General features: G+C 36.8%; 1 protein-coding gene across 2 annotated transcripts; it reads left to right on the top strand.

The window, feature by feature from the left end:
- Nucleotides 1-5,138: 5,138 nt before the first annotated feature.
- LOC121248911 (protein PHOX1-like) lies at nucleotides 5,139-9,755 on the top strand. Of its 2 annotated transcripts, none has more exons than XM_041147525.1 (5): nucleotides 5,139-5,352; nucleotides 5,478-5,559; nucleotides 6,205-8,198; nucleotides 8,279-8,493; nucleotides 9,357-9,755. In XM_041147525.1, the coding sequence occupies exons 3-4, from the start codon at nucleotides 6,221-6,223 to the stop codon at nucleotides 8,425-8,427; spliced, it is 2,127 nt and encodes a 708-aa protein (XP_041003459.1). In that variant the 5' UTR covers nucleotides 5,139-5,352; nucleotides 5,478-5,559; nucleotides 6,205-6,220; the 3' UTR covers nucleotides 8,428-8,493; nucleotides 9,357-9,755. The 2 variants fall into 2 exon arrangements, with proteins under 2 accessions (XP_041003459.1, XP_041003458.1); XM_041147524.1 differs by having other exon boundaries at nucleotides 5,140-5,352; nucleotides 6,182-8,198.
- Nucleotides 9,756-13,361: the final 3,606 nt, after the last annotated feature.

Here is a 13,361-nt window from a genome sequence, read left to right as displayed (position 1 = left end):
AGAAGATGTTTTTCCGAAATTTAATCTTGTATTAGGGATTCAATGGGTTTCGAGGTTAATATTATTTTAGAAAAAATGGTAAAGAGGTAAAATTATGTCCATTCGTTCGATGCTTGGAACATGGAAGAGACAAATTCATGAGTTGCCAATATGTTAATTGTAGTACCAAAAGAATTTGATCTCGTAGGAGCTTAGCATTTGTTTCTCTATTTGTATATGTAAAATCACATTTTTTAGAAATTAATTTTGCATATAAAAAAAAAATCTCACATTGGATTATGCATATTTGAGCCAAATAATAATAAAATATTATTATATTATTATTTTTTTTCCAAAATTATTAGTTTTTATATATTTTACAATTAGCACCACTGTAAATTCTATCATTTAGCACCCACTAAAATTTTTTTCCTAAAATTCTATCTATTGGTGGAGAGAGAGAGGGGGAGGAGAGAGAAAAAAGTAATAAAATAATATTTAGAGAGTGAACAGTATATCTTTAAATTTGTAGAAATACTATTCATAACTATGTAAATTTTTAAATATATATAATTTAATACAATTTAATTTAAGGTCATATTATACAAATATGTAAATGCATATGTAGATACATAATAGGTCATGCCTGAGTGGGGAGAAAAGTGGAAGTAGGCCAAAGGCCCATTGGCAATGATAAATAAACCTAATATTTTTAATAGCCCTGGCTGGCTGTCGAGGATTGATTGAACTCAGATCAGGCCGGGCCTACCCTATCCAAGGGACTGAGGAAAGTTTGTGCAGGCCGAAGGCCCATATTGGCAAGATTAAAATACATTCCAATACTAAAACTTTTTCGAACAATCCTTCAGTGCAAAGGGAACTTGCATTGCTTGCTGCCACGTTAAGTTGCCTTTTTCCCCCCCTTCGTATTCCCATTACCATGAAAGAGTTTCTGAAAATATTTGTTTATCAAGAAAGGAAGTACCGAAAATGCTTGTTGTGCACGACAAGCTAAATGAATCGTGCAAAAAATCCACATATATAGATTAAGAAAGAGTCGGTCACACAAAGTTGGAAGTCAAGCATTCAAATGCTAGTGAAGAAAGGGCCCATTAAAGTCCTCACCATTGACCAAGTTTTTGGCTTATCTTTAAATCCACGTCTTCTAAGATACTTCAAATAAATAACTGAATGAATTCTTCCACTTTATATATATACATATATATATGTAATGTTTTAGTTACATAAAAATTTTATAAAACTAAATTTATAAATTAACGTAACTTGATGTAGTACTAACCTGTGCAAGAAGCTCGAAGGTGCGACCTGATTACACCTAATCCGAAAAAGTCGGATTGACATCAAAAGTCGGTTTTGACTCTATCGAACCCGATGAATGTCAGGCCGTTAGCCTCCCCTGTACTATTCTAGAGCTTGACAACAATTTTTCTAACTTATCTCTTTTCTATTCCTCTCTCTCTCTCTGTAATTGTGCAATGATAAGACTAAGATTGCGTTTGGATGTTGATAACTGCTTTCAAGGCTTTCTAAAAGTTCAAAAACTATGCGTCCGTTCTGACCCCCAACGAACAGCGAAACCCTAGCTAGTTCCTTTGCTTCTCCACCTCCCCTCACTTATTACCATTCTTTCTCTCTCTCAACGGAATTACAACGCTAAATTCCCCTACGAATATGGATTTCCAACACTCCTTAGTGGATCCTTGTTTGAGTTATGGACCAAGGGACAAATCCAATCCCAGACCTGAGTTTACCAGTTGGGTTCATTGGCTACTCGCCTTGAACCCAGACAGCGTCTACTTCTTCTTCTTCGCCAATGACGGAGACAGCAGCATACTAACCTGAGTTTACCACTAGCTCGAATATTGATTGTTTTTTTTTAAAAAAACAAATAAATTAAATAAATAAATAAGGTCTGAACTGACCCCGAATGGTCCGAGCCGGGTTGAGTTGGATTGACACTTTCCTATTCATCGGATGGGGTCGATTTGGGTCCAAATTTGACTTGGCATGATCAGGTTGCAGACCTATATAGTACGTCATATTATAAAATTACTTTTATTATAAAGAATTCTTGTGGTAACTTGGTCTATTTAACTACTTTATATTTCTCTGATAATCATATCAATGGAAAAATCCCATATAGTTTATCTAAAATTCGAATCTTAACATTTGATTTTTGTAATAACTATTTGTCAGATATGCTTCCAAAGATGTAACATCTTTGATAGAAATTTCTTTGGCCAAAAGTCAGCTTAAAGGTCTCATTCCAATTGAGTTATGCAAGCTAAATAGCCAATTAAGTAACATCGATTCATATGCTGAACCTATCGTACAACAGTCAATTCGGATCAATCCCCTAAATTAGGGGTGTTTATTCGGGTTCCTACTCAGGAACTCGGGTATACTCGGACCGGAACCCGGGTTTCAAATCTGGGTGGATCTGGGTTCTGGATTGTATCCGGATTTTTTTTTTTAATAAAAACCTTTAGTAAAGATCAACACGAAGATTAAAGAAGGCTTTTTAAGCTCAAAAAGCCATTGACTTGATCATCAAGAATTCCAGATACATTGGACTCAAACTGTGGTGTTTATGAAACTTTCTCTTTGACTCAAATAGAGCATGGATGAGTACATTATTTATACATATGGAGTGAAAAGGACGAAGTAAATAAATTTGGGCTTTTTTTTCCTTCAACTTTCCCAACAACCAAACAGATAAAATAGAGAATCAATGAATCCATAAATAAGTCGATACCCAATACAGATTAAAAAAATAAACAAGCTTCCAAATATTCCAAAAATACACGGCCACCAGAAAACAGATGGTCAAAGCATCTATCCACCACTGCACGACCCATCTCAACAACAAATAGGTGTGGCGATGGCGAAGGAGCTGCGGCGACAGGGTCACGATGGCGACGGCTAGGGACCTAGGGTTTCTGCTTCTATCGCAGCGCAACGAGAGAGAGAGCGAGAGACTAGAGAGAGAGAGAGAAGTGAGTCGGGGGGGATTTACCGGAATAACAATCTAAGGTCGACGGTGACAAAGATGAGGTGACGGTGACAGAGATGAGGCGACGGGGTCACGATGGCAGTGGCTAGGGACCTAGGGTTTTTGCTCAGCAGCGCAACGAGAGAGAGAGTGAGAGACTAGAGAGAGAGAGAGAGAGAGAGAGAAGTGAGTCGAAGTGAGCCCCGAGGGGTGGGTTTAATCAACGGGTTTTTTTTAAAGGACTTGGGTACCGGGTTTACCCAGACCGAAACCTGGAAGGCTGGAATCGGAATCCAATTTTCCAGATTTTAGATCGGGTCAGAAAAATATCCGGCCTGTATGAACAGTACTACCCTCAACATTTGATATTCTCACATAGATAGATTGTTTGGATCTATCCCATAATAGCTTGAATAGTATTATCCCCCCTTAGCTAACAGAGCTGAACTATCTAGTTGTCTTTAGTGTGGCATACAATAACTTGTCAGATAGAACGCCCGAAAGAAAAGCTCAAGTTGGAACCTAACCTCCGTTAGACAACCCTTGCACTGAAATTTGTCAGATATAAATGCCTACTGGTGTCGGGTGTGATCAATTATCGAAAGTTGTGCTTGCAATTTCACAATTGCGTAGCCTAGCTTTTTAAGGTTTGCATGTGATCGGTGGGCCTTGTCTTGTATTCGCATCTTGGCATTATACTTGAGACGAGGAGAACACACGGACCCTGCACGGCTTTTTCTTTTTCTTTTTTCCTAGCCATCTAGAACAAGTTTGGGGTAGTGGAGTGCTTAACCAACAATCTTCACCAAAAGTTACATTGAAAATATAAAACAGATATAACCAACAAACCTACCCCACATGAATTACTAGGCCCTTGAAGATATTGGCATAGTTGGCATCTACAATGGCTAAAGCAGAACTACTCCATGAAGTTCCTAGATTTTCTTTTGCCGGTACCTATGTTTTGATCCTAGATAGTTTATTCTACTCAATAACACCCTTGTCAAGCTAGCTGCCCTTTCTATAATTTCAAAAGCCATCTAGTTAATAAGCACAACTAGAGCCAGCCTTGTCTAGACATTTGGGGGGCATTAATGCCAACCATCAGCCTGCGATCAAGCAGCTATTGATCAATGCCCAATTCGTACCAAGCTGATAGGAATGCATTAGGAATCAGTAGTAATACTTGACCCTTTTTAGTAGACACTTCAATAGTACTAATTAAGCAATATTGCAGACACCTTGGACCTGTAAAGGCATCATTCTCTTAAAACACAAGTAAGGTAAGGTCCTTCAAATCAATAGCAATAGGATTATTTCAAAGCAAAGCAAATACAATCATTGTCAGTATCAACTTTATCATCTAATCGTTCTGCATGTCGATCTTGACTTTCACACGTACATGGGTCTGTTGTTTTGAACTTGAACTCGTTGGAGCTGAAGCCGTATCTTGGCAATTTGGACGTACGAGGATGTTCCAAACAATAAGAAATTAATCAAAAAGTAATGATACGTACTACAAGTTAAAATAGACACCGATATTTATAAAAAAGTAGATTATATTAAAAAATAATAATTTATTTACAGATAAGAGTACACTTTTTTATAAAAAGTTAACGTAAGTACAAATTAATTTTCATTAATCAATAGCTTATCTCGTGAGTTGAGACTGGACAAGGATGTTCCAATATCCCCAGACAATCAGAAGTTATTAATAGCTTATGGAAGAAAAAGGAGGTGACGTCCAGTCGGATGAGTTCTTTGGGAATTTCGGTCCGGTGAGTTCTTAACGATTCTGCCATGAGATGGTCCCACGTCATCAATATATATATTTAAATTTAATTGTACCATATTATTGATAAAAATTGATATATATATATAAATAAATTATATAAAAATAAATCTATAAATTCATATAATTTTATAAAATCTATTAGATTTATTTTATAATAAAAATAATTTTACTTACATATTATAATAAGTCAAATTTAATTTATTTTTATATAATTTTTTGTGTTTAAAATATTTTTCATTAATAAGATTTATTTTCTAGTTAGTAAAAATGAAATGATAGGAATATATGTTGTACACGTGTCATTTGTTTAATAATTTGGACAGAAGCGTGCACAATCAGGAGTCAGGATTACTTCTCCACGAAGAGACAAGCAAATTGGTACGGCGGTGCCTTGAGAGATATGGTACTTGGCATGTGAAATCTAGAGATATGGTGCTCTGCTAAGCACTCACGAGTTTCCTACGACTAGAATTAGGGCAAGACGAATAGATTCCTCGTTTGCGTCTAGGGATCTCGATTATCCTTGAGCAACGATTTTACCTGGGAGCATGCTTATGGCGAATAGGTAATCTCTAAATTTCTTTTTGCGATGTTATCGAATTAATACTGAAAGGATCTTCGAGCATTCTCGTGGAAAGTTTTTTTTTTTTCCTTTCTAAATTTTGGTTTCCTGTTTTCTGTTATTGCCAGGATTTTTTAGTGATTAATGGGAACGAAACTTGGTTTGGCTCTCGTTGATAAATTGTTTTGATTGGGAAACCTCTCTGCTACGGTATGTGTTTTCTACATTTTGTTGGATTTTTCGGACGTTCCCCAGTTGATTGAAATGTGTTCCAATAAAAGTGAGAGTTTAGATCAACAATCTGTTTGGTATGCAGGGAAACGGAAATTGGAAGGCAAAGCCCATTGAAATGGTTTTATTTTCTCGTAAACAAAATATATAAAAATCAGATGAATTTGACTTAGAAAAGAAACTATGCCTATATGTTTTACCTTTACGAGGCAAAGCCCATTAACTATATGGCTCTTATGTTTTTCCTTTACTAGAGTAGTTCTTTTTCTGCCGAATTAAGGAACTTGACTTAGAAACCTAATACAAGTTTTTCCAGATCCTTTATAGATCAAAATCTTTCAAATATGCTAAACGAAATGCATAGGAGAACTGTCTTCCTCGATATTCTGTAATTATCTCATGAGAATGAACTATTTTCGGTTTTGGGGACTTCCCTAGTTACAATTTATGGAAACTATGCCTTTTGCTTATCTTTTATAAGAACTTGGTTTCAATAAGTAGGTATTCTTCAATTTCCGTGTGTTGGATTGGATTGAACTCTTGGTGTTCCTTTTGGGAGTAAAGTCCTACAATTAACCCCCCTCTCCCCACCTTGCGAAAGGTTGGGGTTGTTATACTCTGCAGATTCTTGGGTTTTGCAATGGGGAAGCATAGTGGAAAGAAAAAGAAACAGCTAGGAGAAACGTCATCTGATACTAGTCCAAAGCAAAACAAAATTGGGGAGAGCAGTTCAAAAGGCTATGATAAGGATACAGCCATTTTTATTTCAATGTCTCAAGAATTGAAGGAGGAGGGGAACAAGTTGTTTCAGAAGAGGGACCATGAAGGAGCTATGTTGAAATATGAAAAAGCTCTCAAATTGCTTCCGAGAAATCATATAGACGTTTCCTATCTTCGTAGTAACATGGCTGCTTGCTATATGCAGATGGGACTGAGTGAGTACCCTAGGGCAATCCATGAGTGCAACTTGGCACTTGAAGTTACGCCTAGGTACAGTAAGGCACTGTTGAAGAGGGCAAGGTGTTATGAGGCCTTGAACAGGCTGGATTTGGCTCTGAGAGATGTTAGTACTGTGTTGAACGTAGAGCCAAATAATCTCATGGCATTTGAGATTGCAGAAAGGGTTAAGCAGGCACTTGAGAAGAGAGGATTAAAGGTAAATGATACCGTAATTGAGTTGCCTCCAGATTATGTTGAACCTTCATTTGCCTTGCCAGAGCCAAAAGTAGCTAAAGCAAAGATGCGGAAGAAGAAGAGCAACAAAGTAGAGGAGAAGAAGGCTAAGGTTGTGAGTGAAAAGAAGGTGGCTGAGGAAAAGGTTGAGGAGAAGAAGGCTGAAGTTAAGGTGGTTGTAGAGGAGAAAATTCGTAGTGTAAAGGAAGAAGTGCCTACGAAAACTGTGAAATTAGTGTTTGGGGAGGACATAAGGTGGGCTCAGTTGCCAGTTAATTGTAGCCTTCTGCAACTGAGGGAGGTTGTCCATGATCGGTTTCCAAGCTCGAGAGCAGTTCTTATCAAATACAGGGACCAAGAAGGTGATTTGATTACAATTACTAGTAATGAAGAACTGCAGTGGGCTGAAACATCAGCAGAATCACAGGGTTTTTTCAGGCTGTACTTGGTAGACGTTAACCCTGAGCAAGACCCATTCTTTGAGAGACTGCATGAGGAGGTGCAGAAGCCTAGCATAACACATAGTAATATAGCTGAAAATGGTGACGCGGTGAAAAGCAAGGAATTAAAGGTGTCATCTTGCATTGAAGACTGGATAATCCAATTTGCACAGCTGTTCAAGAACCATGTTGGATTTGAATCTGACACATACTTGGATCTTCACGTAGTTGGGCTGAAGCTCTATTCTGAGGCCATGGAGGAGGCAGTTACAAGTGAAGAAGCACAACACCTTTTCGACATGGCAGGAGCAAGGTTCCAAGAGATGGCGGCTTTAGCATTGTTCAACTGGGGAAATGTACACATGTCAAGGGCAAGGAAGAGGGTGCATGTCACAGAAGATGCTTCAAAAGAACATATACTTGCACAGATCAAAGCTGCATATGATTGGGCACAAAAAGAATATATAAAAGCAGGAAAGAGATATGAAGAAGCACTGAAAATCAAACCAGATTTCTATGAAGGCTTTCTAGCTCTTGGGCAGCAGCAGTTTGAGCTGGCAAAACTTCATTGGTATTATGCAATTAGTTGCAATGTTGATCTGGAAACATGCCCTTCTACAGAAATTCTACAGCTGTATAACAATGCTGAGGACAACATGGAGAAAGGTATACAGATCTGGGAAGAATTGGAAGAGCGACGCCAAAGTGAACTTTCAGAGCCTAAGGGTGCAAAAACTCAGTTCCAGAAAATGGGGTTGGATGGATTACTTAAAGATATATCACCACAGGAAGCTGTGGAGCAGGCTGCAAATATAAGGTCTCAGATAAATGTCTTATGGGGCACCATGCTCTACGAGCGATCAATTGTGGAATTCAAATTAGGACTGCCAGTATGGCATGAGTGTTTGGAAGTTGCTATGGAGAAGTTTGAGCTTGCTGGAGCTTCTCCAATAGATGTAGCTGTCATGGTGAAGAACCACTGTTCAAATGATAATGCACTAGAAGGTAGAATGTTGTACTGATTTGAAATTCTGCTCTAGAAATTAATTATTATAAGTATATTGGAAATAATCTGCTCTTTACAGGTCTAGGGTTCAAAATTGATGAGATAGTGCAGGCATGGAATGAGATGTACGAAGCTAAACAGTGGCAGAATGAAATTCCTTCATTTCGGCTGGAACCATTATTCCGACGGCGAGTTTCAAAAATTTATCATGCCTTAGTGCATGCATGAGTTTCATTTGTTCAATAGGAGCTTCAACTGCTCCTTTGCCTGGAATATATAGAATATCATACTGAGGTGCGTAATGCTCTTACTTGCATGTTTTAACTAAAATTATAATGCTGAATATATTATGAGATGTCTGCCCACTATATGAATATACCATTATGTAGCTCTAGAACCCAGAGTTATGTCATGCTCAAAGTTCTTAAAGCACTGACTGTAATCTGTAGTTTTCCTCACAGCATCTGCTTTATCACAATCAAATGTTGTACCTGTAAAATTCAGGGTTTTAGTCCTTTCTTGTTCTTTGTTTAATGGTTCAACACAGGTGGCCCACTATAAATTGAGGCCTCAGACAAAAGTTTAAAACGAGGCCTTTCTATTTTTATTTCAATGAATAACAAATTACATTAAATATAAATATTTCAAAATCTGTTTTATGGGGTGGGGGCATTAGGCAACCGCCTATGTTGCCTGCCTCAAGGGTTGGCCCTACTTCTACATAAGGTTCTCTTAGGGAAGCAAATTCCAGGATTGAAAAACTGAGAAGGGTGGTGGTCAAATGCATCTATTGTCTATATAATTTTTGAAGCATCTTCTTTGCATTCTATCGAGTTCTCTCATCATTTCATTTTATTTTATTGACCTATCCCAATCCTTTATATACTAAAAACACTTTTCATTGTATTGTCTCTATATTTAACTTATCAAAAAAATATTTTCTGAACTGATGGTGGATTTCTTATCCACATTGAAAAAATGCAACTTGTCCACATTAGAAAAGGAGTGTTTGTCTTTAATAGTTGATGCTGTTTATTTTTTTTCTGTCTCCAACTTCCACTTGTCATGTCATGTTATGAACTTCAATTAGATGTCCTCTGGCTTCAATTGCTTGTCTGTAAGCTTTTTTTTTTTTTTTTTTTTTATTTGTTCTGCAGGCTCCTTGCTGCTTTAACATTCAGCTTCAACCTTGTATTTTTCAGAAACAAAAAAAGGGTCACTTCTAGCTGTAGGATTGTACCGTATGTAATTGTTCTAAGAATACGAGTTTCAACATCATTGCATGGTGGGGACAAGATGGAGACGCAGGGATTTGCATTTTAGTTAGTTTCTGCCTTCACCATCAATATTGCTCCCCCGTTTACAGTAGTTTCTCACACAGTAAATTGTTTGTATCTGTTATTTAAGCAGCTGCAATAATACCTGATTGGGTGGGTTTGCCCCATGACTTTGTAATTTATAGCCTTTTCGGTTTCAGTTCCTAGTTTGTAATTTTTGGGGAGAACTTTTGGATTTTCTTGAATTGATTTGAATGGAGTTTGTTCCTTATTACCAAATTCATTAAACTTTCAAAGTTTAATTGGAGATTCTTGTAGTTTGTTCATCATCATTCCAAAGATTTTAGACCAGGTGGTATTTTGTGGTATTTTATGTTCATGTTATAGACTTGTAAGGAAGAATAATGTTACTTTTTATCCTGGATTTTATCCCTTATCAGTTATCACACTGACCAATGACTTATGATCCTGGATCTTTTATTCTTTTTCTTTTTCATTTAAGTTTTTTAATTTTATGATTGTTTTTCATCTTTCTTTTGTTGTTTTAGTCGTCCTTTTTATGTTTTCATTGTTTAATCCACGTCTTTATTTTTCTGTTCTTTTTGAATTGTCCATAATGTTTTAATTATACATATTTAAAAAGTTAATTTTTAAAAATAATAATTATATTTTAAGTGGCTTTATAAATCAATCACTTCATATAAAAGCCATTGAAAATGCAAAATATCGAATGGTATTATTATAGATGACAAAATTCAAGATGAATACTAATATTTCCATAACAAATAAAATTTGATAATATTTTTCTTACCATATGTTAGAATCAAATGTCACGCAATTGTGGCATGCCATAGTTTTTAAATGGGAGACGCCCTTCCCTTTACCAGATCTACTCATTTTCAATGCTCAAAGTTTTGAGCATTGAATATTTAATGAAATAAACTTTATTTTTATATCAAGTTGATTTTGACAATAATTCATTATATTATTGTTGGCAATTTTAATTTCCTTTCAACTTGCATACTTACCACCTTACCTCTGCATCCTCGTGCCTCTCTCCCCCCTCCCTCCAAAAGGCCGTTACTCTTCTTAATTTATATTATTAAATTTACAAGAAAGACTTTAAGTACAATGAGATTCTATAAAAATATACTTACAAATTGATATGATTTAATGTAATAGGTTAGATTATAAAATTATTTTTATTATCAAATAAATCTAATGTATTATATGAAATATATCAATTTATAAATTTTATTCTATCATTTTTTTTTTATAATTATAATATTTCTCTAAATTTATTATGGAACTATCAATTTTATCCTGCATTTCAAGAGAGAGAGAAAAAAAAAAAAAAAAAATCTTGTCCTGGTCTCCGCCAATTTGTCTTACTTCCTAAAGTCGCATCTCTCTCGTTTGTTGTTCACGCGATGATGCATGGTGTTGATTGTATCATAGAAATAAATAAAAGATTTGTTTGTATTCAAAATTCACTTCAACTTATCTCCATTCATTTCATCTCATTATTATAACTTTCTAAAATTTTCACACAAAAAATAATAAATAATTCAACTTTTTCAAATCCTAAAATAACTTTTTCAAATTCTTACACAAAATATAATAAATAATTCAACTTCTATTCTACTATTTACAAACCATTTCAACCCATCTCAACTCATTTCTAAATCCAAACCACTCCGAAACTAAATTCTCAAAATAATTAAAATCTAATAAGATCTTAGGTTACCAAAAATTAGATATTAAATCCCCAAATTATAAAAAGTTGATATTTTACATTCATAAATAAAATCTATTCGTTATAATTATATCATCTTTAATCCCGCTACAAAACTCTCTAAAAATTCTCTCTAAAACTCTTTCCCTTCTCTCTAAAACTTCCTTCTCAGATCCCGCTAGAGGGGTGGGAGCTTCGGCTCCCTTCCCCTCCCTCCCTTCTCTTCTATGTAGTATTTTGTTTTTGTGTATTTTCAGACGAAATAAGAGAGAATCGCAGATCTGCGTCTTCTAGCCGCCCACAGGCCAGCACGCGCCCCGCCATAGTGTTGCCCAATTGCCGATCTTCAAGACCACTGAATGCGGCACCAACGGAGCGGCGAGTAGCCCGCAAGTGTGGGTTGAAGTTCTAGCGTCGTTCGGCGCGTGGCATTCACGCATCACTTGGGAGCCCTCTGCCAACACCACACGCGGCGTTTCTGGAGTTTGTGAGTCCGGGATCTCCAAGGTCGACTGTCGGTTCTCTTTTCAGAGTGGTGAGTGTACTGCACGCACCACAACAGCCTCTGTGCACTGTTTTTTTGTTTTTGTGCAGTGTTTTCTTTGTAGTTTCTTTTGTGTAATGTAGTTCCTAGGTAAATAAAAATCTAAAAAAAAGTAGTGTCTTCGGACTTTGGTTCGAATGGAGTTGTAGTCCCCCCTCCGCGTTAACAGGTTTTGGTGGGGTTTGGTATACCCTATCCTGCTTAGTCGGGGTATGGGGTTTTGTAACCTCTGTCGTGGATAGAAGTGATAGTTTCTCTAAGATCTAGGTCTTTAGAGATTTACCGTCTGGACTAGACCATGTCAGTCACGAAAGTGTACTGAAAAGTTACTAACGATTGTAATTGACTTATTTTTTAAGTTAACTTTATAAGTCATCTCTTAATGAAGGGAAATATCCATTTTATCAAAAAAAAAAATAATAATAATAATAATCCCGCTACGGTCAAGTACTTTCGTGCACATTTTGCCCACACCGTTGACGTGGCAAGCTCGCACGTCCAAATGAAAAACACGAAGACGACAAACTACCCCCAAATCTTTCCCATCTTTGCACTTGACGGACTCGGGTCAATTGCTCTCCTTTGCCTGCACTCGATGGGAAATACCTCTCTCTCTCTCTCTCTCTCTCTCTCACACACACACACAGCGCATACAGTATAAATCCTCATAGTGCGACCATCCCTAACCTTCTCGATCAAACAACCACAAACCCTCAAGCACACGAAGCCAATTAATTCGATAGTGGAGATGGAAGTTGTAGTACTAGTGGCTCCTGTGAACTTCAACTTCGACAGCTCCTGCTCCTCTCCACACATGAATGCTCACTCCAACCCTCAATGATTTGGAAATTTCTACTTCAACGCCCTTGCTAGCCACGATGTGATCCCCAAAAGCTTAGCCTCCTTGATCCCCTTTAACTAGGAAGAAAGGCTCAAGATTCCCAAATTTAAAGCTACCCACAATGGCAAAAGCGATAACGAAAACGATGGTGGTGAATATTTTGAGTTCAATTTTAGTGGGCACTTAGAGCGAACTTCTTTGTCTGCGGATGAGCTCTTCGATGGCAGAAAGCCTCTAAAGACACCACCTTGATTACAAGTTGGCATCGGAGCTAATGACAATTCAGTGTGCAATTCATCTCCAAGGTCTCCAAGATCAAGGATTTCATAGGGAAAATTGATGGTCCAAGAAACACTATCACCGTGTCATAAGAAAATATTTTGATCCATTCGCTGCGGCAATAGAGGAAACTAGAAAAAAGAAGATTGGAAAAGAAGAGAAGGGGAAGGATGCTACCGGGGAATGGACAAAGGAGGGTGACATTTTCTTTCAATCCCACACCAAAACGCAGAGTTTAATTTTTTGTCAGGTCACGTTTCGTGCACAAGGGGTGCGCGAAAATGCGAGTTTTCCATATCATATCATATGTTTTTATTTCCATCTTAGTACTTTCAATTAAAAGAAAACAAAAAATATTTTTAATTAGTTATTATCTTAAAATAAATTAAAATTGATGGCATCAACGGTGTGATAGAAAGAATAAATTCTAGAGTTAACGATAGACGGAGACGTTATAGATGGAGGAGAAATGTAAGTGGCTCGAAA

This window comes from Juglans microcarpa x Juglans regia, chromosome 2D (genome assembly GCF_004785595.1).
Source record: "Juglans microcarpa x Juglans regia isolate MS1-56 chromosome 2D, Jm3101_v1.0, whole genome shotgun sequence".
NCBI classification, from domain to species: domain Eukaryota; kingdom Viridiplantae; phylum Streptophyta; class Magnoliopsida; order Fagales; family Juglandaceae; genus Juglans; species Juglans microcarpa x Juglans regia.
This window is presented reverse-complemented; position numbering and strand designations above follow the sequence as displayed.